Source organism: Eucyclogobius newberryi, unplaced genomic scaffold, assembly GCF_026437365.1.
Source record: "Eucyclogobius newberryi isolate DKJ021-1_F unplaced genomic scaffold, fEucNew1.0.hap1 SCAF_7, whole genome shotgun sequence".
In the NCBI taxonomy this organism is placed as follows: domain Eukaryota; kingdom Metazoa; phylum Chordata; class Actinopteri; order Gobiiformes; family Gobiidae; genus Eucyclogobius; species Eucyclogobius newberryi.
The window spans coordinates 26,076,667-26,104,453 of record NW_027316389.1 but is presented as its reverse complement, the minus strand read 5'-3'; the positions used below and the strand labels follow the sequence as shown (position 1 = coordinate 26,104,453).

Genomic DNA, 27,787 nt, shown 5'->3' with positions numbered 1-27,787 from the left:
TATATTACCAAGCTCCTCGTCACTCATCCTGGCTACTTTTAGATAATCACCACAATAAGCCCTGGTAAAGCATGACTCTTGATGACAGAGTAATGAGTTGTAGGGCCTCATGACACTTTCACTTGTAACTAAACTATATCCGTTTGCCTACATCATGTCTCCCGCCGCAGTTTAAGTTATTAATATCACTACAACCCCTGTAACTCGAACTGCCAGACTGGGGACACTCAGGTGTTCGGGGTGATTTCATGAACGGGATTCCTAGACATGAACTATGAGACCACTAGCTAAGTAAAGAAATGCCTCAGTCAGTTTTGCAAGGAAGATCATTTTATTTCTTTAAGTCATTTACAATACAAAATTGACCTCCAGGTAACAAAATATCCACGCTTATAATATAGCAAACACCAACCCTAATACATGTAAGCAGCAAGCAAGTGGTGTGTACAGTACATGCACGCCAGGCTGCAGTAGTCATGGGCAGAGGAGAGTAGTACAGAAGAAACTGTACTTTTCTAGCAGTATACTTTTACTCCTTCTTGAGTAATATTTGTATTGAAGTAACCCTAACCCTGTCATTTTTGGTTCCTTTTTTCACTGTAAGTCCACAAAAAGCTGTTGACAATATTAAATTATTTTAAAATTTCTGTTTCTGTCACCGCTGCTTCAGATATGATTTACCTTTTCTAATTTTTTTGTCTATTTTTCCAATTACAGAAGTTCAATATATAAATCAGACGTCCAGGCGGTTACTCTCATACTCTACTTTTTAGTTACGTTTTTTCTTGGATCATTGTTTTGTACTTCTACTTCAGTAATGTTAGTATAGAGTTAATGGTACTTTTACTTTTACTATTTTCGACTACTCTACCCACCTCTGGTCATGGTCATCAAACTGATTAATAATGCTGTCTTTAGTTAGTGTAGGACTGGGTGAAAATGGACTCCTTGCATTAAGAATCACCTAATTGCAATGTACGGTTTAATGATACAACCATGACTGTTGTGTTTTGCAAAAGAGATGCAGAATAACACAAACACAAATAGTTCTGTTGTCCTGTGCAAAGAAAATAATGAAAAAAATAGGCTAATTGCTGAAACAACTTATTTCATTTGGTACAGAAGATGTTAGTTTAAATTCATGCAATGATTGATGGGTACATTTAGACACCCTTTGAGTAGATTGTGTTTGCTTTTTCTCTTTACACCACATTACAAACTATATATATACTATATTCTATAGCGTGAATAAAAGATTTTCTAAAGCCGAGTCACTGAAATGACATTTTCACCATAAATAATAAACATTTATATCATAGCATATCATTTAGATATCAAATATACATTTGCTCTCCCAAAAAATAATCAACTTTCTACAAAGCTAGTACAAATGGGTTTAAGAAATACAATATCTCTCCCACAAGTCTGCACTGTATATGTCGCATCTATTTACATCAAATACAAAGCAACAAAACATAAATTATAGATTGTACTTCGGTAAGGTTTGCTGCATGCTTGTCACAAAAATAGCATTTCACAACTGTAAACTAATATCCACATTCACATACAGTATATTCAGATGTTTTAATGCTCGGTTTGGACTTTTTTAATGGCTCATCTGCACACAGGGTAAATAATATATTATTCACTGTATGTTTATGTGGTGCATGTCTGATGACTCAAACCATAATGATGAGATTTGAATTACATTTCCAGGTCTTTAATAACCCAACTGAATGAATACATAAGTTTGTAGTGCAAATGTTGTTACCACAGACAAGGCTTGATAAAGCTTTTGATATCATTATATAAGGCTGCGCGATTAATCACATTTAGATTAGAATTATGGTTATTGCGCTAAACTAATCAATTGCAAAAAATATTTAATCAGAGGATTAAGTGTGTACGTGCATGTTTCCCTGAGTGGAAAAGTTGCTCACGTATTGTACCTTTTTACTTGTAGAGTAAGTTTACTACAGCATATTTCTGAGAGTCAGACTTTGACTGCATCTGTTTGTGTAGGCGCAGATGCTCACCTTCTCTCAGCAAATAATCGTTTGATTAATCCTGATTTTAGATATAATTTAACTGAACACCCCTGTCATAATGATAATTAAAAACACCTTTTCAGACAATATCAAAAACATTTCTGACAAAAAATATCACAGTTTCTATGAGTAAAAATGAGAATCTAGCTTTGATACTAGTTTTAGTATAAATCGGGAATAGATTTTTGGACAACCCTAATCTGTACCACTGTGATAAGGATATAACAAAAGATGAGAGTGGTCAATAAAGACCAAACGATTCATTGTATTTGACTGTTAGATTTAGGGCGTCAACAACAATGATTTATGTCCAGATCTATAGATTTTTGTAGGATAGCTTGACCATTGCATGAGTTTACTCTGACTTCATAGCGTTACATTATGAGAAGAAAAAAAGAAAACAATTCAATCTGTGCTTGCAGTAAGTGTCCGTGTGTGAACAGCAGTACATCTGTGACTTGATTGTGAACAGTGCAGAGAGCCTTATCCTTGGACGAAGTGCAGAAGACATAACACAGCACATAACAGAAAAACCCATTTACTAAAGGTTAAAGGTCACCACGACAGATGATTGACAGGTGCTTATTGATGCCGAACTCTGTTTGCTGCACTGTCAGAGCATTCAGTGGGCTTTACAAACAGATAATACACTGACTCCATTTAGTATTCAGAGGTAAGTTGAGAGTAAATGATTATGCAACAGAAAATAAACAGGCTGTTGGTTTTAAAGGGACAGTGTGGGTTCAGGGCATTCAGAGTGCGGAGCCTACATTTGTCATTATTATCAAAGACAGCTATGAACAAAACATCCAAATAAATAAATTAAATTAATTGAAAAGCGTCCAAAGCACAATAGTAAAAGCTTCATTTGTATTTTGCTCTAAACGAGTTATGCACAGACAATGACACAGCACTAGCATACAATATGAGGAGTCAGTACGGGTCGTCTTCATCTGCACAAATTTCCTCGGACGCCACTCAAGCGAGGCCCGGGCATTCTCCTCCGTCCGTCTACATGAAGTACCATCTCATTATAGGGACACCATTTCCCCATTTGTTTATATTATATTTTACCCAAAAAGAAAAATTGCTCTACACGTGGCAGGAGAGATACTGGGGCGTGTGTCCTCGCTGTGCCGGGATTGTTGGCATCCAATCAGCAGCGGGCAAGAGCTCTCAACAAGCTAGTCATCATTAGGAGCACTGCTGTGGCTGCAGTAATAGTCAAAATGGAGCCCCAACCTATCTCACCCCCCTGAGGGAAAAACAGGAGAGAGAAAGTGGCATTAACACTCACAATTGGGCCCATGCGATTATTTAAACCAGTTCAGAGATTTTCTGGTGAAATGCTGGGGCCTTTTGCCTTCTTGCAGAGACAGAGAAAGTAAATGAGGGGATTAGCATTTATTCAGAGTGTGTTTAAGTGTGAAGCGCGGGCTAAAAATAGGAGCAAAAAAAAATCGACTCCACAGTGCAATAATTAGCGTGGTGTGTGTAGGGTAGGCCGTATCTTTTCCTCAGTAAAGAACAGTGAAGAGTTAACTGATTAATGCATAGAATTTACTAAAGCGTTTTGTGTGTCGCTCTAATTGAATCAAATTAGACTCTGCAGGAAGGTTAGGCACAGTTAAGAGTACAAGGAATCATCAAAACACCGTTATTGTACATTTGTTACAATTTGCCAAACTGCCCAACTGTCCAACTGTCCAGTTTGTTAACCTTTATGCTAACCTTATTCAGGAAATTGTTTTATTTGTCTTCCTAATACAGCATTATATTCATGTTGTATGTTTTTTTGAGAATGATGGCACAAAGGTTACTTACAGTCCAATCATCCAATCAGATGATCATTTTTCAGTTCATCAGAAATATGCTTGTAAAATGCTACAGTAAAAATTTACCTAAATAAAGAACTCATTTTTTTTTAATAGACATTACACTTGGTATTCCAATGTCTGATATCTTCAAATCAACTATTTCAATATCACAAAGATAATACTGCAAGAAGCAGAGCATGAGTGCATTCCAATACTAGACAGGTGCTCTTTGGAGATGAGTTTTCAGCTTGAAGATAGAGTAATTGTCTGCAGGCGCAAATCTCATACAGAATCAGACAACAAAAATTCAAGGCACGTTTTTGAACAGTCAAAAAGCGCTTATTCCATCTTGGAATTCAATACTTTATCCTGCAGAGAACCACTCTAGTATCTTCAACTATTGCAATATTATTTTGTAAACGACACGTCCCTCCTCGACTCATATGCTAAGTTAACAAGAGCCTTTTTCCCGTTTATTTCTTCATTTACAAAGCACATCAGTTCTCCATGTGTTCCATTGTGTGTAGAAGTTGGGGTCTCTTCCCATACCTTGCTCTCTGGGACGCCAGCTCCGACAACCAGCACCAGACCACAGCCACTATTACAATCATTCCTATGAAGGGGATGGAGAGAACAGGGTGCTCAGACGCATGGATGAGTCTCTGAAGGGACAAAACAAGGACGATGTGCGTGAGGGGGGAAATGAACGATGGATACAGGTAAATCAAAACTGTTCACATGGCAACAAATATATACATGACAACAGAAAAAATCACAAAATCATAGTGGAAGGGGGGTTATGGCTGTGAGGGAGGTGATGGTCAAGTGCAGAGAAAGAAACAATAATAGAATAAAAAACAATGATAGAATTGCAACAAGCTAATCAAATAAATGTGATCAGAGGTGGAACGACACATTTAAAGGTGCACTCTGTAACCTTTCTGGTGGAGGGACTGCCACCTGCTTGTCTCGATGAAGCTGTATGGCATGTCTCCATGGAGATAGAGATCTTGAATACTGTGGAACATTCTAGGCAAAGCAATAACATATTCATAGAGAAAAACAGGTGGTGGACCAGAAAACACCTGGGCAGAATTAGCATTACTCGATAAAGTTATTAAACCTTATAAGTATAAATTACTTACTATAACTGTATTACTTAGTACTATCTAAAGTGGACTTACAATATTTTGATTTAAAAAATAGTTTTTACAACTGAAATCTAATTTTACCAAACCACTTCTTCTAGCCTCCGGTGCAAATATGTTAATGTGCCCACTTACTCTTCCAAAATGTTTTATTCCACCTCTGAATGTGACTGCTGTGCTTAATTGCTGCATGTGATATGAGAAAACATAAAAAGACAGTGGCAAATAGTGGAATAGTTGTCTCTCTTTCCTCATTGAATTGAATTGTAATTGCGTGTAGAATATCATAGTCCTACAGGCTGAAGGGTCATGGACACTCAGAGAACAAGGACAGGAACATTTGGACAGTTTGACAGCACAAACACCCCAGAAAGACAAAGACACGTTATTTTTTACTAAAGAACAGACTCTAACGTAACTTTCCAATGTCTATTTTCTATCTTGAATCATTTATGGTGAACCTCTAGCTTGAAAATAGACATTGCAAGTTTATAGTGGGTTAATGGACAGACACACAGGGGGAGGAGTGGTACAAGTCAGAACATCTCTTCACATCACAGTGTCGTATGTATATGTATATATATAATACAGAGAGTGAGATGGAGACATGACAGGTTCAGTGGACACAGATACAGCAGAGATGTGTGAAATGTGTCATAGGGCATCTGACAGCTTGTGAGCCGAGACAAAGTTATATATTGATTCACTTTGTACCAAACAAACAGAACTTCAGTCAGACACTACATGGAAACAGATGTAAGACTTACAGTATTGTATTTTTATTTGCTAATTTGCACCAATACACATTTTTCTTTGGGGGAAATGAATGTTACTTCTATCAGACTAAACAAAAGACGGAACTAGAGAAAAGATGACACTTAATCAAGATTTGATGTAATGTTTCCTGACTGAACAATACAAAAATGCAAATTGTAAAAACACATGAAATTACATCTCAGATCCGAGTTATAATGGTGTATGAATGGAGTTTTGATTTGTTTTTTAACTTTCAAAACAGAAACTTCAAGTCGGCAGCATGTGCCGTGACGGATTGTAGTTCAAAACTATTCAAAAAAACGCCTTTGTGTTTTACACATTATGACTTATAAAAACAATCTGGATTTCTCAAACTGTCTGTCAAGTACTCAAATGAGGTTCTTAGATTATCATCAGAAAACTAAAACTAAAGTTTGATCCTATTTAGTCTCCAGGAAATGTGTTAAAATAGCCAAGCTGGAATCCATGTATTACTTCCTCCAATGATCCCTGTCTGAATAAACAGACACGATTATATAGATTATATTATGTAGCTCATTGTTACATTTGAAGAAACATTTCAGTGCACAAATATTATAGTTTGTGTGTTGTTTATGTGCAGCCATTCTGTTCTGAAAATATCCTTAAAAACGTGCATCTCCTACAGCGTTCCTCTATGTCGTACCTGGGCCCCTCCGGACAGTTTCTCCAGCTCGGCCTTGCATCGCTGTAGCTCCTCCTCCAGCTCCGCCCTCTCCTTCTGACTGCTCTCATACAGCTCCTGCAGATCCTTCAGCTCCACTTTCAGACTGTCGCACTGAGGACACAGGTCAGCAGCATGTCTGAACCTCTAATTCAACCTTTTGTAATATAGGACATTTAAAAACAGTAGCAGCTGACCAAAAGGCTTTACAGACATACAGTGGGAAATAAATACATAAAGCAAGGGCAGAAGTTTGCAATGTAGTTAGTTTTTAATGTTTTATGCCACAACGATAGTCCACTTCTTCCAAACCTACCCCTTAAACTTTGTCTCAGATTTACCAAATGCTGAGTTCAAAGCTGCATGTAATTTAGGATATTGTTTACGTCTTGAAATGCAAAAAAAAAAAAAATCTGATTGCTGTGTAGTTAGGATTAAATACAGCTGTCTGTCTAAGTATTAAAAATGTATGACAATGTCTACACTTCCATGTATATTTCATTCGCACTTACCTCTCTCTGAACCTGCAGCGCTTTTTCTTCGGCCTGTTTGAGCTGGTCCCGTAGGGAGAGGATCTCGCCCATGCCCCCGCTCCAGCCAGTGGGGGTCATTGCCTTCCCGTCAAAGGAAATGTTTTTTTGGATGGAGGCGTCCCGAAGGTGGCAGTTTTCAGAGTGTGCCATGGTCATGTAGCTCTCAGTCAGGACCTCTTCAGAGTCCAGTGCTTTCCCCTCAGGGGCGTCGCTGTCCTCCTCCTTCAGAGACAGGTACACACTGGAGCTGCCGGGACAGAGAGGGGACAATGGTGGAGGGGTCAGAGCGGAGGCTTGTTATAATTAAAAATGAATGAGAAAAGGTATTTAATTAGGATGAAGTAGATCCAGACAAAGAGACTACACATTCACTTTGGTCCATTGTGGGTAAATTGCAGTGGTTAAAAGGAAAAATTACAAAAATACCATGTGTTTATGCATTTTAAATGACATATTTGTGAAGAATAAATCACTTCAATTACATTCTTATTACAGGGTGCATAATTTAATAATAATGAATAATGCCTTACACTTGTATTGCGCAACACAGGCTTGACATGGTCTCCTAAAGCACTAAAGTCAAACTCCACATGCTGGTAAGCCACAGCTGCCCTGGGACATACTGCCGGAAAAGAGGCTGCCAATCTGTGCCATCCGACCACCACCAAGCAATTTGCCTTCTCTGACTATTTTTGTGTTCTACTGTTGGCTTTTAGTTTCATGTAAGTCAGTTCTCTTTTAATAGCTTATGTTTTGATCATATTATCCGCACAATTTCCTCCGTTTTTCTCAAAGCCTTCTGGTCCAAAAAACACCAGTTATTTTAAAACAAAGTTCCCGTTTGATCACATCACACCATCTTCCCACACAGATGGAGGCTGCTTTAGTTCACCATCTGCTAAATCCTTCTTTAAAATGGACCTCACGGAGAGACTGTTGTGTCTTCAGCTGTTTCCAAGGTCACTGAAGAATTTTACCTCAAACATTGCCATCCTTTATCGGACTAATGGTGTTTATTAATCTCTCACATTGTATAACTGGATCAAACAGGTGGTGTGTGCTGGAGATTACACTTTTGACCCCAAGACCTGCACACAAGGTTTAAACAGAGTCCAAACCATGATTAACGAAGATTAGGACTAAATTGGGCCTAAACAGCAATATAACTGGCCCAAACCAAGAATAAGAAAACAGGACAAAAGTAGAATCAAGCCTGAACTTTATGTATTTCTCCTGAACTTTCTGTATTTCTCCTGAGCTTTCTGTATTTCTACTGAACTTCCTGTATTTCTCCTGAACTTCCTGTATTTCTCCTGAACTTCCTGTATTTCTCCTGAACTTTATGTATTTCCCCTGAACTTTATGTATTTCTCCTGAACTTCCTGTATTTCTCCTGAACTTTCTGTATTTCTCCTGAACTTTATGTATTTCTCCTGAACTTTATGTATTTCTCCTGAACTTTATGTATTTCTCCTGAACTTTCTGTATTTCTCCTGAACTTTATGTATTTCTCCTGAACTTTATGTATTTCTCCTGAACTTCCTGTATTTCTCCTGAACTTTATGTATTTCTCCTGAACTTTATGTATTTCTCCTGAACTTTCTGTATTTCTTCTGAACTTTCTGTATTTCTCCTGAACTTTATGTATTTCTCCTGAACTTTATGTATTTCTCCTGAACTTCCTGTATTTCTCCTTATGTATTTCTCCTGAACTTCCTGTATTTCTCCTGAACTTTATGTATTTCTCCTGAACTTTATGTATTTCTCCTGAACTTTATGTATTTCTCCTGAACTTTCTGTATTTCTCCTGAACTTCCTGTATTTCTCCTGAACTTTCTGTATTTCTCTGCAGTCATTTTCAAAATTGAGCTGCTACAGTAATAGAATCTTTATATAATTTATTAGCAATGCAAAGTGTGTATTTTAAGACCTTTTTCAAAGTGGATGTGTACTTGTACCTGTTCTTCAGTGAGCAGTGTTTAAAGTAAGGCAGTATTGATTTTGTTTTTATGTAAAATTGTGGGTAGAGGCATATATAACTCTAGTGTAAGTTGACCGTGTTTGAAAGACAAAAACCTTACCAATTTCATTAATTTGGTCCGAAAACTTTTGGCTTTCAACTGATTTCAACAATTCTGCATTTTGATTACCACAGTTTTTAAAGACCATAAATGAATTCCTCCTTAACTTTGATTTGTGCTGCTGTTTGTAGTCGGTGTGTGTGCAGCTCTTACCTGGTCCTCTGTCTCTTCAGCAGCTGGAGTTTCTCCGAGAGCCGTCTGTTGTCCTCCTTCAGCGTCTCACACTCCTCTTTCAGCACACGGCACTCCTCCTTTAACAAGTCCACATCTCCTACACGGACAAACACGATCGCAGGTGAGTGGAGGAGGAAAGACTAAGTTACTACTCAGGAAGTGTTTCATGCAATTTGCTTTTATTCCAGCTCTGTCAGTAAGACTCACACAAACACAAACAGAATTCTATTTGTTTCTGCTTATGCACTCAATAAATAATCAAACTAGCTTTCAATATGTATCTCACAGTCCTACTTTTGTATCGTCATGTATTTGTAAATGATCAGTCAAATCTAAAAGTACAGCCTATTTATCTACAAAGATTAATTTGAGGTTTTCTCTCCTCAGAAATGTGAGCTTCATGTATGTATGTCTGTTGTGTTCACCCACACCCCTCGTCTCATCACCTAAGAGCTCATCAAAGTCTTAAAGGAAGATTAACACACATTTGCAGATGCACACAAACGCAGCACGCCCTTCGCAACCCTCTGCAATTATGTTGTACTCTGTAATATTCATTACTGTGAATGAATGATTTATGGAGGAGCTGACACGTTGTGCGTTCGGTCCAAGACATCATGCTTTGTGTTGTTAATTAGACACAAAGCTGTAATGTTTGTCTTTGTTTCACTGATCAGCACTGGGCTTTGAGGCTCTTAACTCAGTAATAGCCACTTTCTATTTGCTTTGACAGGCTGATTATTTGTTTGTTTGTATATGTCTTGCTTTTACTAATATTTATTCTCCTCATGCCCCCCTCTGACTATCCACAAAAACATCTGTCTTGAACTCAACTTTATAAATATTTGATCAATTGTTTAACTTGTGTAAGCTTCTTGCATGATCTAGAAATATATTGCACTGAAAAGTAGATATAAATATAATATAATTAAAAATGTTCAAGTGGTCATAACACACTGGGTTTAATTCCACGCTTCCATATGTACATTTCTTATAGATCTGAGTGTGCAAACATACTAAATTGTTAAATATGTTCATACTTCAACAACTCTGAACCCAGTAAAGCGTAAGAGAGTTACAAGCTTAAGTGTTAAATAGATTCTGTTTTACTCTAATATCGGTCTGGACTTCATAATCATAATCCAGATGCAAACCAGCTCAACATTTATTCAGGTTCAAACCATGATTGAGCCTCATGTTTCTTGCAATGTGAGTATCGTGTTTGTCGATTGAAACAAGTATAAAAGTACATTCTTGTGCCCCCTCACCCTCTCTCCTCTCGGCCTCCCGGCGCTGGCTCTTCATGTTGATTTCGGCTCGCAGAGTGGTTATCTCCAGCTCGTAGGCCTGCGTCTCCTCGCTCAGCCTCTGCAGCTCGGCCCGGCGCCGGCACAGCTCCTCCTGCAGACTGGCGATGTCGTTCTCACGCTCCGCCGCTGCCTCCTCCGCCGCCTGTTGGAGCAGAATCACCTCCTCGTGGGCCACTCTGAGCTCCTCCTGAGCCTCGGCTAGCTCGCTCTCCTTCTCCTCCTCCAGGCTGTTCATCTCCTCCTGCACCGACCTGAGCTGGGCTGGAGGAGGTAAAAGGGAACGGAAAGGTTTTGAATATTTCTACTTCAATGCCACCTCAAGTCTAAAATGGGCTTGAACTTGAAGGTTGGCACTCTGATACCCAAGTTTCCCACGTCCCCTTAACTACTTAACATTTCTTTCTTGTCAGTTTAAGGGCAGTACTGCAGGAACTTTCCCTCAACCATTCGAAGAGCAAATCAATAACAGAGTAATAAAAATAGTAACGTAGCCAGAGAAGAGTGTTTAAAATGTTACATGCAAAGTAGACTGCGCAGGACTGTAATTATCAAGCAGGCCAAACATTTTGTTAAATATGGACCGCACTGTAGAAGGCATTTGTGGATGTGTCCGTGTTCACCTGATGTTGTGAAAGTGTGTTTGCTGTAGTGGGTGGTGTATGGGTTGCATGAGTGGGCTGATGCTTGAAGGAGGCTGATGTAACGCACTGTAACAGACATTTCACTGGAGGAAAAAGTCTCTTCCAGTCCACGAAATATCAACAGTAATAAAATATTAATATATTTTCCCAAACATTTAGGACATCACATTGGGTTGAACATGTGGAGCCTCCTGAAAAAACACTTCTGGTGCTTAAGATTCAGAGCGGCGTGCTGTTCGTCTCCTTTTCGTGTTTAGAGGTGAGAGCAGGTTTGAGGCAGAAACAGCTGCATAAAAATGTTATTGTTCCATTTTACATTGTACAGAGAGTTTGAATGGTTTTTAATTTGACTTTTGAATGTGTTAAGTGCAGTAATTAGAACGTGTCAACTAACAGTATGGACATCTGCTTAGTCACACCAAAAGAACCAGATGTTATTAAAATTGCATGGAATAATTTGATATGTGTTGATAAATTATGCAATCTTTTGTTCGGTTTAACCACATCTAAATAAATATTAAAAAAAATAATGACTACTGTCTGCTAGTTTATATCAATAAATATATTTTAAAGTTTTAAATAAAAGACAATAATGGGTAGTAAATTAGTAACAGTTAAAGACATTGAATTGACCTAAAACTAATACACTATATGTTGTGTAGATGCAGCTTTGCTCTGTTACTGTTTACAAATCACATGTGAACAGCGTTATCTTTTCAATTCAGTTTTATCTGCACTTTACCTTGCAGGTTCTGAATTTGGCGCGTGAAGGCCTCAGCTTGATGGGCACTGGCCAAACGCTCATCCTCCAGCAGCCCTGGTGTACGGAGAGAGAGAGGGAGGGAGGGAGAGGAGCGCCGGGTGAAAAACGAATCACAGGTTCCACGAGATAAGAGAAAAATGTCACTTCAGTCTGCCAATGGAAAGATGACAATTTGATAAGCAGTTCAACCTTGAAGCAGACATGAATGACACGAGCAGGTTTGTATCTCTGAGTGCATGACGCCAAGACTAGTGGCTGTTTTATTCAGTGGTTAACAAAAGGACTTTGAGAGTCCTCTAATGACCTGTTTTGGAAGTGAAATGCCAAAGCACCCACAGATAAGGGTGTTCTGTGTTATGATGTGATTAGTTGCAGTAGACGGCTTCACAGGGTTTTTCTTCTTAAGTTCCACCCACTGAAATGCCACTAGCGCTTTACTACTAAGTTTTGGATTGCAAAATGAGTTATGCCGTGCTCAAATAAATTCTGGCATGGTCATGACCTTAGTAAATATATTTTCTCCCACAGCCAGAATCTATTTATTTATTAAAATAGAAAAACAAAAATGTACGAGGATTAGGAAATATGGAGGTGACAATCGAACAGCTCAAGAAAGTAGTGGGCGTGCATCACAGTATACGTTTGTTTTGGTGTCTTTGTTGGTTGATTCAACTGCTTAAAAATAATTATAATGTTTTACTATCAGTAAAAATAGCATGCAAGTCAAACGTTTGGACACACGTTTTCACATGTTTATGTCATAGTCACCCTTTGCTCTGATCAGTGTTTCGTACACTTCTGTCATTAGACTAATGAAATGAACCCTGACGAGGCTCAGCATCAAAGTGAAAACCATTTCTGATGACTTCATCATGAAGCTCAGCAAGAGAAGGCCAAGGGTTTGTCAACAAAGCAAAGAGTGGCTCATTTGAGGCATCCGAATCTAAAATGTAAAGCACACTTACAGTTATTAACCATCTTTGCTATATAATTACATATGTTTTTTTTTTCATATAATTGATGTTTTCAGTAGTTAGGGATGGGACAATTATAGTATATGTTTAATAAGTAGGACTCTGGTCACAGTGCACACTGAAGGAACATTAAGATCTAAAAGAGATATAAACTTTAAGGCCTATCTATCCCCCACCCAATGAACAGATTTTGTTTGTTGCAATGGACATTCTATTATCTAAATAAAGTGTTTTTGAGTTAATAATTGCAATTTCGATTCGTTGATTCGACTGAGACTAAAGATTGTGCAACACTAGCCTGTAACGTAAACTGTTCTGTCCCTGTGGGAATGGGCCTCTCACTGTGAGCCACTAACTCTATGTTTCCAGTGTGGAAACCTCTGTTTCAACATGATAAACCTGACAATAATATGCCTAAAGTAACTATCATCCCTGGACACATGTACGGCACATGGTCAGATTATGGTATGTTTACCAAAATCACGAGAAATCTGATCATCAAAAACAAATTAACCAATGGATTTTAGAGTCACTGTTGTATTGGGAAGACAATGTACAATTAATTTGAAAATTAATATTTCAAAACCTGGACATGTGTGAAAAATGTCCAAAAAGACAAAAATCAGATCACACAAGTCAATAATCTGATCATACTGTAAAAAATCCTACTGTGATCAGATATTTGGTGTGCATGTAACCAAAGTGAAAACATATCTCTACTCAACGAGTCCTGCTAATAAATGAGGAGAAAGGAAACACGTTCAATACACTAGTAAGTAACGTAGTGTATACATTTTAACGCTATACCTTAGCTTTAAAGCCCACTCAAACTCCAGCAGTCATAACCTGAACAGCTGCGCTCTAGTCCCGTAGTGACCAAAGCTGCTCTTTCTTTCCCACAGTCTGGAAGCTTCTCTTGGCGTGTGCACAGTTGTCTGAGGAATGCCACACAAACAGCTGAGCTCAGACCTCCATGACACACACAGTTGGCCGCAGCTCCATGCTCAAGGCCTTACTCACTGTCCTGAACACCGGGAAGATCATTTCTACGATCTGACGTGATGGTCCGTTTAGCCGGCCGTGAGGAAGAGAGCGTGTCATCCGCTCAGTATAAACATTGAAACGAGCGCCTGTGTCTGCCTGTTTATCTCAGCTTTTATTCTGGAGAAGATTGGCTAAACTGTGTTACATGTGACATTGCAATCACACGTCCCGTCTTGGTAGTTTTGTGATGCTGAATTTGCGTCTTCTTTCCTTTTGATTTTCTCTTCTGGGACCATCTGCCTCCCAGTGTGCAGCGATTTGCAAATTAATTGAGCGTACTGTGTGTTTTCCGATAAACTGTATCGATGCTTGGGACGGAGAAGTTGCAACATGAATGTTTCGGTTCTGACAGTTATTTGCTCTGCTCTTTTATATTTAACATACACAATCTTTGCTTAGAAAAAGCAATAGAAAATACAAAGGTTTTAGACTTACTTCAAGCTATTTTCTCTGCCGAGATTAAAAATGAACAAAAAGTAAACTGCCCCAGAGTAGAGCGCAAAGCTTATTAAATTCTCTTAAAAAGTCCCAGGGTAAAAAACAAAGCACATTTAGCTTGTACTTTCTGTTCGAAAAGAGACAGGGAACAGTTATGGCTTTTATACAGCCCTAAGCTTATGTCTCGAATTAATTTAATTACACAAAATCTTATGACATATAAATTTAACTTGAAACTGCATTTTTGTTGTGGGACATTAGTTGTTGGCCAACCCATATGGCCACATTTTTGTATTCCAAAACAAGAAAGTTGTGTTTTGGAGAAAATGGGGACACTGAGAATGTTCTGGTTAAAATTGCTCATCTTGGTGAGGAGGCAAAATATCATATAATCCAAATATGATTTGTCTGGACCCCGTTCACCCTTAAATCATAAAAAGAACATGTCGATGTATATCAGATCATTAATTCACATTTATGCCACGTTTATTACAGTACTAAAGAAGTTATGAGGTCACAATCCTGAACTCAAAGACCTCAGGGAAATAGTCTTTGTTCGTACAACAAAGTACAAGTCAAAATGTTGCTTGCACTAGCAAAATACAGTCAAAACAAAGGTTTACAAAGAAAGAAACATTAAACATGATTATTGTTATGTATTTTTAAAGGGCTGTGGACCTTTATCACATAAACCGGAGTCCTTAAGCGAGGTAAAGCGAGGACATTGTCCAGTGAGTCATCAATAGCCATTCTCTCTCACAATCAACAACAAACAAGGCGGTGTATTCCCTCACTCGTCCAGGAGTGTTCCATTGTAGAAAAAGATTCAGTTGTATCATCTGGACAATGTTTTTTAGAAAAACAAGATGTTTCTACTCTCATCCAAGGGTCATTCTCAATCTCAGAGTTCTCAGATCCACAGATTGAGAACACCGCTTAGAAGAGAGTCGAAACACCCTGTTTTTCTAGAACAGTGTCCAGACGATACAACTGCATCTTTTTACACAATCAACAACAAACAGCACTTTAGTTCAACACCAGTTGCAGTAAAGTTGCATTACTTTATATTAACACAGCCCAATAAGCTTAAGTAAATAACTTTGTGCACTATAATCTACTGTTTCCATTGTCCTTATGTAATTAGCTTGCACTAGTCAGTTGTCATCAATATCATTACAATCAACCTTGATAAATACAATAATTGCCTCATATTTAACATAACTAGATTCTAACGTTCAACTGAAGTGTTAAAATAGACATTATGCCATTTAAAACAACATGTTCAGCACATACAGGCATTTATAACATGCTTTATCCCGTTTCAAATGTTAGATATTCCCTGTCACTTGAAGAGGTAAATACGTGTCTTTATTATGCTTGTGTGATGGTTTTGATTCACTCAGCTCACTGCCCTCCTCGTCTGCTCTCCTCACCTTGCAGCTCGTGGAAGCTCTCTTGGTGCTTGTTGGACGTCTCCCGGGCCTCGTCTAGCTCCAGCAGCAGTTGCACCACCTGTGACCTGAGCTCATCCAGCTCCTGCTCATCCGTCAGGCTCTCCTCCTCTGGACCTCCCTCTCCCCGATCCACCTCCTCCTTCTCATTGTCCACCAGCACGCCGCGCTCTTTGGCTGTCATCTCATTGTCCATGGTGCTCTCGGCTTTCAGATCGCACGGGTCATCTGGAAAAAAAAGCACGGATGAACGGTATGATAAAAAAAGAGTTAGATGGGTTAGATGTAAGAAGTGCGTCATTAGTTTTATCTGCTGTGGTTCAGTGCGGGGTGTATTTTTGATCAACAGCACCATCTTGTGATTATTTATGTCATCTCTTAGATGTTTACTGTTTTAAAATATATTGCAATTTTATTAGATTTATTTAATCCAGTGTCATGCAATTTACTTTTTACCGATTTCTGTGATAAATGCAGCATAAATATAGCTTCAACTTGCAACTAATGGCATGAGGTGAGCTTCATCTCAGACCGTCACCAACTTGCCACTGGACTATATTTAACATTATTTTGTGTTTGGTCCAATTTAAAGAACAAGCTAAATCTAAAATCTTAAAGAAAAAAACTACTTCCAAAACTGATTTATATTGACAATCAATAAGCCAGGCATTTCAAATAAAGACACAATGAATTTGAAAAATAGACAATACATTCTTATTATTCTTATCTGGGAGGATATTTTATTTTTTTGACATTTGACATTTTTGCTATTTCTAAAACCTTAAATCACATCAAATAAATTAAGCCTAACCTCAGCATCTTTATCAACACTAACACACCAGTCATTTTCTACAACACGTGTACATCTCCTTCTTGGTTCCTCCTCTAGATCCACAGTCCTGCATCTGATAACTCAAACCCCAGCATCTTCCTAATATCTCACTCATACCGCAACAGACGTTATCCCTTTGTGACCACTAGAGGGAGTGCGTGAGCCAGGCACCACACACAGAGGAACAGGGGGAGCAGGGCCACTATGCTGAGGCAATCATATGAGTCATCACTCAGCAATGCACCTCTAAGGCCATAAAAACATGAGCTACTATTCATTGTGAGCAGGATATGACAGAACACAATTGTGGCACATTGAACCCGGTGAAATGTATGACTTTTTTGTGGGTTTTAAAACGCCTGCAATTTTGCTGCATGGTTATTTGAATACATTTGAGGTAACAACACAAGCGCTGCTAGGAGAGGCTAAGAGCAGGTCAGGATGTAGTGAAAGACGTCATTTATGGCTTTAGTATTGCATCAAACTGCCTTCTCGTTGCGGTGAGCACACATTTGCCATTACGCAGAGATGTGATTGAAAAGAGGAAAAAGAGGAAGGCCGACTAGACTGACATTAGCAAAAACTATTTTACTTAAAGGCGCACTGTGTAACTTTTCCAGAGGAGGGGCCATTTGCTTGTCTCCGTGGAAATTGTAGCGCTTTACCTTGAATAATTCTCAGTATTGCATTAAACCTGTTCATCGTGTGTTTATTCAATTTCAGGCATTTGTATTGCTGAAAAACAAATATGTCTTGTCTTAGTATGTCTCCATGGAGAGTTTAATGCCATGCTGTGGAACATTCCAGGCAAAGCATAACATATCCATGGAGACAAGCAGGTGATAGACCCTCCACTAAGTTACAATGTGCACCTTTAAAACCTGATTATTAAAGGCTTTTTTTGTATTTGCAATATAATCCAAAGACAGACAGAACAAAACAAATACAATTGCCCGAAAAATGAAAAACTATGTACAAAATAACTATAATAAAACATGCTTAGAACATGCGAAAAAGCTACCGCAAAGATTGAGCCTGGCGACTGCCCCGTGGCGCTGCTGTGAGAGGCTCTTTCCCTGCAAACTGTTATTTATACCATTATATTATGTATCATTCATAATTTTAAATCATTCATTTTCCTTTTCTTATTGTCCTCATTCAGTCTCTCCAAGCTGAAGTATCATTGTGTCAAAACAATAGAGCTGCCGGACCAAAGCTCACTCAAAATGACACGTTAGTAGTTTCTTGCCTCTGTATCTGTGCACTGTAAAGCTCAGTTAGCTATTTGAAGTCCAAGACCTCTTTCAATCAAGCTGTGAACTTAACAAATTGTGTTAATTTGTACCTTAGTGCCCCGAAATGTCTCGTGCAGTCCTTCAGCTTTGAAACAAGTGTTCTTAACGTGATGAGCAAGACAAGCCCAGGAAGCGATAAGATGTGACTTCACTGCAGAGAGGGAAAGGGCAGCAGGGGACTTTGCAACGCATTAACTAAAGATTCAGCCACTAATTAAGACTGATACTCACAAGTGTAATCTTTGCTTAAGGGAGACGTACTTTTTCCTCCACTAATTATTTTTCTGCCTCTTTGTCTCAGGATATTTCCATCAGAGTGAAGACTTTTTTCATCATACCACGTGCAGTTATTACTTTTTCCCTCCCATTCTAATGGCTTAAACAATGACGGCCCAGAGAGGCGTGCGAGGGGTTTCACAGGCACAAGGCTATTTTGTCATTAATCTTTGATGCTGCTGTAATGAGTTAGACATAAAGAAATAAAGGGAGCGAGTGAATTGTTTGGCCTGCGGCGGCTATAAAGACCATGGAGAAAACAGCTTCATTGGAAATAACTAATTCTGAACTCCGGCAAGCTAAAGGAGAATGTACTAAGGGGTTTGTAATAGAAAGGTAACAGAGCCACGGTTGGATCTAAATGAGAAGAAAAACTATAAGAAAAGAGCTGATATAATGAGTGGATGTATTAAGGAGATTGCAGTCGAGTTCAAACAAACTGTTACACCAGCTAAAAATAGAAAATGCAAATACAGTGAGTTTTGTCACACTTATACACACACTTCTCCTTCTTTCCGACGTTTCTCATCAAAGATCCACACGGCTGATCTATCAATGACATGCTCGAGATTATATTGAGATTTGCATATTGATTTGGCATAGGATTTAAACCAGATGCCCAGCTGGAACCTCTTAATTCAACCAGGTTTTAGGGGTGGGACACAAAAACTATTCTGGCATGTGAAACCGTGTGAGTGGCTTATTATGAATGAATCAAAATAATACTACAACACTGAGCAACGCAAGACAGCAAACTATGACCATTGGCTCTACTGTATTATTTTGAGTAGTAATTTCCAACTTAAATACATAATATATTTAAAAAAACATATTGTTGGAAATAAACTTTGATGCATTATTTGATGATAATTTTCTTTTACTTTGTAGTTCCATTGATTCATGCACGTTTCACTCATGTTTAATCATCCTGTATTGTCTTGCATTTGAGGCTTGAGAGCTGTTAAAGAACGAGTCATACATGTAGGATTATAAAAATGTATGTGGCTATTTTTTAACAATATTAAAAGACATGTAAAAGAAAACCTGCTGCTTGATAATGTGAATTCCTGCTCCGAGGGGAAGTCAATATCCCCCTTTTTAATCTGTTTTAGATCAATATTGTAATACAAATGTCTAGATAAGATAACATATTCCTTTATTGTCCACACATGGGTAAATTTCATGTAATAATAATAAACACGCTATTACATACCTTTAGTGCAATAAGGTGGTAATTGTCATTTAATCGTATTGAATGGCTGTCAATCTTACAATGTGCTTGTTTTTATGACCAGCCGTTCGCTAAAACTTCCCTACACATATGAAAACGCCATATTTTATTGTTATTCAAAATATTATCATTCTTTGCCATCATCAGTTTAACTCAGAATTCCCTGAAGAGCGGAGCTGTCATCTCTGCAGGCTTCTCATCAGAATAACCCAGACGACGCTCTCAGAAACATTTACCGTCCTCGTCTCCCCAGCGTGTGTCAGCCACGTCGTTTTGTCCAATCAGCTGTAGTGACACCTATATCCACCTCTCTCTGAGCCACAATCCCCTTTGCTCCTCCATGCAAGCTGCGTTACATTAGCTATGGCCGCTTCATGCATACACCGGAGAGAGGTGCGTGCCGGGGCCGTCCTCCCAGGAGCAGCGCTAGCTTTAGGCGCAGAACGGCTTTATCTGGACACAGCACATTCCTCCGTAATCACATTGCAGCAAAACACATTGAGAATGCCACGGTGAACCTCGTCCTGTGGAGAATGGGAGCCGCAGGAACAGGGAGCTGTCAAAGAAAAGAGTAAAATTTAAACGTTAATGTGACAACTCTGGCTGGCTCCTTTGTTACAGCTCTTGATTGGGTGCTCATCTGCGGGGCACGGGCCCTAGAGATGAAAAAAGGCTCTCTGCCAAATTGAGGAGAGGATTTTGAGAGAGGCAGGAATGTGGGACAGTTTTGGCAAAGGAGGAAAACGTAAAATAACAACATTTTCAAAACGGTCGATGTTTGGGACTATTGGGCTGGTTACTGTTTAACCCTAAGTGCCACAGTGCGGGGAAAAAGTACTACTGATACTGATAAAAGTGTGCAATCAAAGCTGATGCCGGAAGAAAGTATGTTTTGATACTTGTTTGGTTCTGGGAGAGAAGCTTAGAAAGTTACTAGACATTGTCACCACAAACTTATGTTATAAGGTAAAAAAATAACGTTATTTTTCGTAAACAGAAACTTGATTTACATATCTGCCGCTAGTCCCAAAAAAACAGATAATATGTACAAATTCATCATCATAAAGTCAGTATGGGAGAGTTAATGAGTAATACATATATACAATATGTATAAGTAACATTCAACTACTGGTATCACAAAACAGGCAAAAAGTGAAAGTCTGAATTGAATATAATTTGAATTACCTGTATATATTTTGAGATGGATATGTTATAACAATGTGTGTCTTTACTTTAAATATTACACAATGATAAACTTAAACAGTAAATGTGTATAGGGAACCATACCGGTATCAAAAAACAGATCAGAGCTGAAAACATTTAAAAGTACCCAGCCTTACATACGACTGAGAAAAACTGGAAGTTCAATTATGCATTATTCTACAGTTTTGACATGGATTTGTAATATTCATAGTATTTTTAAGACTGTGGAATCTTATACTGTAATCAGTCTGATCTAAAAAACGTTTGCATAGCTCTACATTCACCACATTTATCTGAACCGGTTTGACTTTGTGATGTAACAACTTATGAATACAAGTACTTTCTGCTCAGTGCTTGCAACTCTTCTATTTCATGCAACACAATCAGAGCCTGTATGTATTTTAATATCTCCTCTACAACTATATCTCCTCCGTCTAAAATCCATCTAATAAACTTGTGCCGGTGCTGAAAGCGAACATCTGGACTCAAATCAGCTGTGAAAAGCTTTGATGGCTGAGCACCTCTGAAGCTGACGATGTGGCGTAACACGGAGTGAAAAGACAGGTGTTGTTGTCGCGCTGTGACTTTGACAAACACGTGTATATTAGTGTTGTACCTGTCTGCTTGTCAGGCCACGGCAGCCGCTCATCTGTATAGTTATAGAGCGAGCGTGCAATGCTTCAAACCTATGTATGGCCTAAATTGGTTGAGCCGTGTGGGAGAGCATGCATAATGTACACCACCTCCTCCACCTCCTCTACCTCCTCCTCTTCCTCCTCTCCGTACGCCCCTCTGCTTTGAAGCCAGCCCAGCACTGATGTTGTAGCGTTTCCCTTTGCTATGGCACGGTCACAGCATCGGAGAGCAGAGACGAGCAGTCAGAAAATGGAGGGGTAAGAGTGATGATAAACGGATTTAAGTGAAGGGAGAAAAGGTGTCCCGGGATGTCTCTGTCAGTCAGAAATGCCTTGGTCCCTCTCCAGAGACTTTGATGAAGCTGTGATGTTGTGGGTGCATGGAAAAGGATTTAAACTACGCACTCGCTAAAAGTTACAAGTTTGGTTTGGGAATGTTATGAGGTATTCATCCAAATTTAAATGTGTCAGTTCACAGGATGCAACGGATCTGAAGACAGCGCTATTTTCTAATGTTCGTATAGAATTAGGCAAAACAATATAAAAAAGTTAACAAAAGAGCTGGGGAACTACTGGTAAAAAAAACATGTAACATATCTATAATGTACAATACTTTTGAATGAACTATGCTAAGTTTAGGATTTAATTGGGCCGTTATCATGCTATTGGAGGCTTTTCCCAGATATTATCAGTCAAATATTGAATATTGTTGAAATGGGCCCCGATATTTAACTGTCCCCATCTCTCTGTGCCTGTGTCTGCCCTCAGGATCAGATTTGCCTTTTTGAACGATCTATTGAGTGCAAATGGAAATAGAAGAGCATTTACCCCAAAAATATGGCTGTATGTTTATACAATCATGCAGCAGACTATTCCATAGCATAGATAAATACATTTGGTTATTTCTACAAAGGTGTGAAAGTTTATTTGTTGCCTTTACTACGACTTGGTTTGAAGCCAAATAGCAAATATCAGTATTGGCTTAAAACAATCCCCAGTATTTAGCATCTTTAAAATCTCAAGTGGTGTAACTTTAAGCAACTATAAAGTCTATGATGTGTGACGACACAATCTCGAGCTTTAGACAGCGGATTTCCTGTGATGCCAAAATGAATCTAAAATGATTACTGCGTATTCGTTACTTTCTGTGGCGGTGGAGTGGTTAGCCCTCCCGTCTCACCAGAGGTAACATAACTCTCTGTCTGAATCCCCACATCTTATGGACACTTCAATGATTTCCTACTATTGTCAATATATGAGCACATAGTGAAACTGATCCGTCTAAATTATTCATTGTTGTCTTTGGATTGCCTAATGCATGGAAAAGCTGACACAGACTTTTCGATCCATAATAGCAAAAGGGGAGTTTTTATCATTTAGTGCGTAATAGCAGCATCTCTTTTCAAGAAAACATGAAAACAAAACTAAAACAAAACAGCCCAAAATGATTCATACTTCCAAGTTTTGTTTTTGTTCAAGCTGGAATGGACCCAGCAATACAAAGACTGAACAAACCTTTAAAAACCTTTTGACATTGTCTTATTTATACCTTCCTTTTCAATAATCCCTGAAAACGTCACTCACTGTTGTTGTTTTCAAGATTGTTGACTCACTCACATTACTGCACCATTAGGTTATTGATGTTTGACGTCAAATGCCCTTTAAATCAAACATTTTTGCTCAATGCCAGTGAGATTTTTGCACCATCTTCTTTATATACTTCCTGACTCATCATATTAAAAAGCTTTGTGACTAATGTAATTGTATTTTGCCTGAAAAGATTTACTTCCCTATCAAATATATTGTTGTAGACTACAGAACACTAGAGCCCTGAACCTCTTCGCACAGGCTGCCTTAATCCAACTCAAAACTCTCCTTCACCAATCTCCATGGTAACCGCCTGGACCATATGCACTTGAACCCTGCAATAGAGCTGGGTCTGGTCCAGGTTTTCTCAGCCATGGAAACCTTCTGTCTCCAGTTTATACAGACAATGATGTTATCGGATGCCCTCCCGCCTGCTCCCCGCACACACGAGGTCAATCTTAAATTGGTCCCATCTGAAAGTCTCCATCTGTGAACGTCTCATGGGGTAAAGTATTCAACTCTCACTGATACCGAAGCTCTTGAGAAAACACCCGAAAGGCTTCTCAGAACAAAAGGATCGGTCACCACAAGCTAATGAGGCGCTCTGTTGCCGAAACGGAAAAATCTACGTTTGCATTTGAAATAAGGGAAAGTGGGTCAGCGCTGTAAAGATGCAGGCAGAACGTGCTATAATTTGGCCCCGTTGCTGTTGATGAACGTGCAGAAAAAGTGTGTTAGTGTGCACATCCTTTCAGTGAGGTTTGCTATGGGAAAGTGTGTGTTGGCTTGAAAAAAGGGTTAGAATTCTACGGTCAGATTTGCAGATTTGTTGACATGTTTTATGGTTTGCCTCATTTGTAATCAATGCGTCGAACCACATGAAACAAAAACTGGCACAAAGTTCAATGTCTTCGCTGTCAGCATATATAAACAAACGTGTAATCAAGTATTCACAATAGCTTCAGAAGGTTGTGCCCAAAGATGTTATTGCTGTCGGTTAGAAGAACTTTAAGCCGTAAGGTTCGTATGGCAATGGTGGAGCCAATCAGTAACAAATAATCAGATTCAACATTGATTTATCACTTTAAAAACACTGTAAATCTCCCCTAGAGTTATATAGGCTCCTGCCCTACATCTGCAATTATGACATCATCAAATTGCTGAACGTAGATGTATTCGATTAGACCTCGGTGGATGGCTACAAAGCATGAGAACAGCTGATGTGGTCATAATCTGTTTAATTGCATATCACTGCTCCACACCTGAAAGCCTTTATACATGTCAAAAAAACACAGGGGAAATACTGGAGAGTACAGTACAGTCTGCCAAATCGAGAAAGAAGAATAAAAGCTTACAAATGGGGAGGGGGGGAGGTAATTATAGGCTGAAGCTAAGTGTGCTGAGAATGGAAGAAAAGTTATGGGAAAGCAATATTTGACTGCGCAGAGGGAAGAGTCTTGTTTTATCCAGAGCTTTCAGGCTGATTCGCTTGGAGTGTGAGGAGAGCGGCATATGGTGCTCTGTGCTCGTAAGGTACCCACTGAGAGTGCCCTGTTTTACACTCAAGTCCGGGGGCGGGGCGAGCACACATGTTTCACTCCGGGAGGTGGACTCAAGCGCAGGGGCTGTAGCGGCAGAAAAACATGTTGAGTTCACTGGTTCTGATGAATAATGAATGTATAATGTTTTGAATATTGTATTGTTTTGAATATTATATTGTGTGGTTAACTACAATATACTTTTTTCTTTTTTTATTACAATGGCAGTAAATGTAGGCCGTCTTATAGTGTGTAAAGGGATTTATAAACCTGACAAATGTTACTTTTTTGTTTTTAATTTTTGTCCATTCGACTCACCTTTGACATTTTGTTGGCTCCGTGGTCGACTTGGCAATTTATGTTCATGTATTTCTCATGAAGATTGCAACTATTGATATAATTAACGATTAACAATTTAATTTGAAGTTATTTTGAATTAACTTTCTTGTCAAACTTAACGTCACATGTTTACAATTGAAAAGTTGTGGGGAAGTTGGGTAGTGGAAAGTCAACTGCTTGTCTCGCTATGATTACTTTTACTGAAATGTTCCATAGACATGAAACCATTCCAGGTGATAGGAACAGGTCAGATCTGTGGATAGGCGAGTCCACTCACAGTAACAATGACTGTTTTTCAAGGCATCGTTTTTGAATTTTGTTCATTGACAATGGCAATAAACCTTTTCTGGTTCTGATTCTGATTCTGGTTTAGCAAATAAAACATCTTTAATTGAATAAATGCTAAATATAAGTGGAATATTCTAGGCCAAACACTAGCATCACCATGGACACAAGCAGATGGGCCCAATATGTAAATTTACGTATTGCACCTTTAACACAGTTTCCTTAATACAGCTTAAAATTGTGAACTTAGCTTTGAATAAAACAAATTACAAGTAAAACATTAATTGTTTTAGTGTTTCAAGCTCAAATCTTTAAATGTTCCTCAAAACAAAACACATGGACCTCATGAATGCTGCATCATTCCGATCAAACAACAGAATCTTACACTGTATTTCTTGTTTTTCCTCAGATCTTCCCAGGCCATGTGACTGTGTTGTTTACTGGTTTTCGGGGACTTGGAAAAACCTGGTTCCCACTGGGAGTATCAGTGGTGATGTTCCAGCACAACAGCAAAGCAGAGAGGAGGATGGGAAAGAGGTGAGGACACAGGAGGACTGCAGGTAGGCAGGTGCAAAGCGGTATGAGTTTAGTGCATGCACTCCGATAAATGTGTGGGCGTCGAAACCAAAGAGAATGCAGTTTAGTGACTATTATCGGTGGGGGTAACAGTATGGTAAAGATACAGATTGATAACTAATGATGAAATGTGCCGTGGTATTGTTTTGGCCTCCAGGGGGAAGGAACATCTGTATTTTTTTCAACACACTCCATTGTGTAAAATATAAATGTAACAGTATAGAAATGACTGACCCATGAACCCACAAACTATATTCTTGTCTATATTCTCGCTTACTTAATTTTGCCTTGGTTAAGCTGATTTTGACAAAGTTTCAGCAACATTGGTTCAACTTTCACCCATGACATTACCACATATTTACCATTTTGGGCTAAAGAAACACATAGTTTTGGCTTATCCACAGTATAAACCAGTATATAAAGTAGACATAACAAAACAGTGAGGATACAGATGGTTTACTACTGACAAATTGCATGTCAGGATAGCATTGGCCTCCAGGGAGAGAGCAGCATCTTTAAATGACCGATGGTGAGAAAGTTTGTAAGGATATGTCCTCGTTAGATGACAAAAAGCTGAACACAAAAGCCACCATTTTTTAACAACAATAGAGTCTCACCAGAGCTGACCTCAACCAGGACAATTCACTCTAATCCAGTTATATCCCTGTGTGAGTGTGTACAGCTCAATCCCCTGCACTGTAGTGTCCTCGACTCTTATTATGGGGAATCAAGAATCTGGACTTGCACTGCATTTAGCCAGACACTTCCAAGACTACATTTTGGTATAAAAGGGTATACTCGAGGCTGTGATGAAAGAGGAGAGCTGTCAACATGAACTTGCTTGTTAGTAAAAATGAAGAGGACCTTGTGGAATAGTATACATGTTGTTGTGGTCATTGGGGGGAGTACAGAGAACCGCAGCTGCCTGTGAAATGTAATGGCAGCTTAATGTACAGTAAACTAATGAGTAATTGTCACATTCAATTGAATCAAATGAAAAACACAAAACATCAAGAGAAAAAACAGATCAAAACTAGTAGGATCATAGCAGAACAGGATTAAACCAGGAATTACCTCAGAACAAACTCAGAATTGAACGAGGCAGGCCGTACAGACTAAAAACACATTAAAATCAACCCAAATTTTAACATCACTTGAACTGCAAAAGGCCACGATGATCACCACCAGCTTGGGAGCCACTGGTCCAATTAATACAGATACGTTTTTGCCAGTTGCTTCACCAATCCTACTTTGGGTTTACTGCAATATTCAGCATATCATCCTAATAAGCAGTTCTTGTTCATTCAGCTGAAAAGTTCAGTTTTAGGACAACAGGAAGTCCCGTTCTGGCAACCTGCGCGCCGGTCATAGGCCAGCTGACCCTCCGTCCCTCTACAGCCGTAAACATCCTCTCAGCAGCATGCAAGTGTGCACGCCCATTCGAAAAACACTGAGAAAATGAAAAAAACATCCCCCACATTCCTCCCTCCAACACACTATGACTATGTATGGAGCAAAACATTTCATCAAAACACAAAACGCCACAAAGCTTCGTAACCATAGCTGAAAAGAACTCTAAATGTAAAGTCACACCCCGGCTCCAAGAAAGTACAACACAACTCCATATTGAATCCATTATGCAGCTCAAAACAGCACAGCCACTATTAGCCACATTATTTTTGTGCAGATGGCAGACATCCATCCATTACCTGGCAGCAAGCAGGCTCCGTCACTCGCACACAGATGCCATCGCTGAGTGTAAATGCCCACTCGTCTGTCAGCTTCTAATAAAGCAGCTTCAACAGTTAAACTACCTCCCCGTGCCACCTGACCAGCTCTCTCCTCCTCCCATCCAGCGCTTCAAGAGTTTTCCCTCGACGCAGATAACGCTCGCTCTCTCGTGATGGCATCAGTGCAGTAGTGCGGGCTAAATATAGGAAAAGCGTGACAACGTGACAGACCTGTAGAGTCCAGTGCCTCCTCGATGAGTGGAGGTAAACGCAGTCCATCCATAGCCCCCAAAGGCAGCTCAGAGAGAGAGAGAGAGAGAGAGAGAGAGAGAGAGAGAGAGAGAGAGAGAGAGAGAGAGAGAGAGAGAGAGAGAGAGAG

At 39.1% G+C, this 27,787-nt stretch overlaps 1 protein-coding gene across 4 annotated transcripts; it reads right to left on the bottom strand.

Moving 5' to 3' along the window:
* Positions 1 to 312: 312 nt before the first annotated feature.
* LOC140349496 (uncharacterized) lies at positions 313 to 27,787 on the bottom strand. Of its 4 annotated transcripts, none has more exons than XR_011924537.1 (9): positions 27,640 to 27,787; positions 15,864 to 16,109; positions 11,954 to 12,028; positions 10,529 to 10,831; positions 9,240 to 9,357; positions 6,985 to 7,252; positions 6,455 to 6,586; positions 4,415 to 4,478; positions 313 to 3,303 (listed from the first exon to the last, which is right to left on the bottom strand). XR_011924537.1 is itself a non-coding variant. In XM_072435850.1 (9 exons), the coding sequence occupies exons 1-9, from the start codon at positions 27,689 to 27,691 to the stop codon at positions 3,291 to 3,293; spliced, it is 1,320 nt and encodes a 439-aa protein (XP_072291951.1). In that variant the 5' UTR covers positions 27,692 to 27,787; the 3' UTR covers positions 313 to 3,290. The 4 variants fall into 4 exon arrangements, 3 of the variants coding, with proteins under 3 accessions (XP_072291951.1, XP_072291953.1, XP_072291952.1); XM_072435850.1 differs by having other exon boundaries at positions 4,415 to 4,527; XM_072435852.1 differs by lacking the exon at positions 27,640 to 27,787 and adding an exon at positions 27,388 to 27,565 and having other exon boundaries at positions 4,415 to 4,527.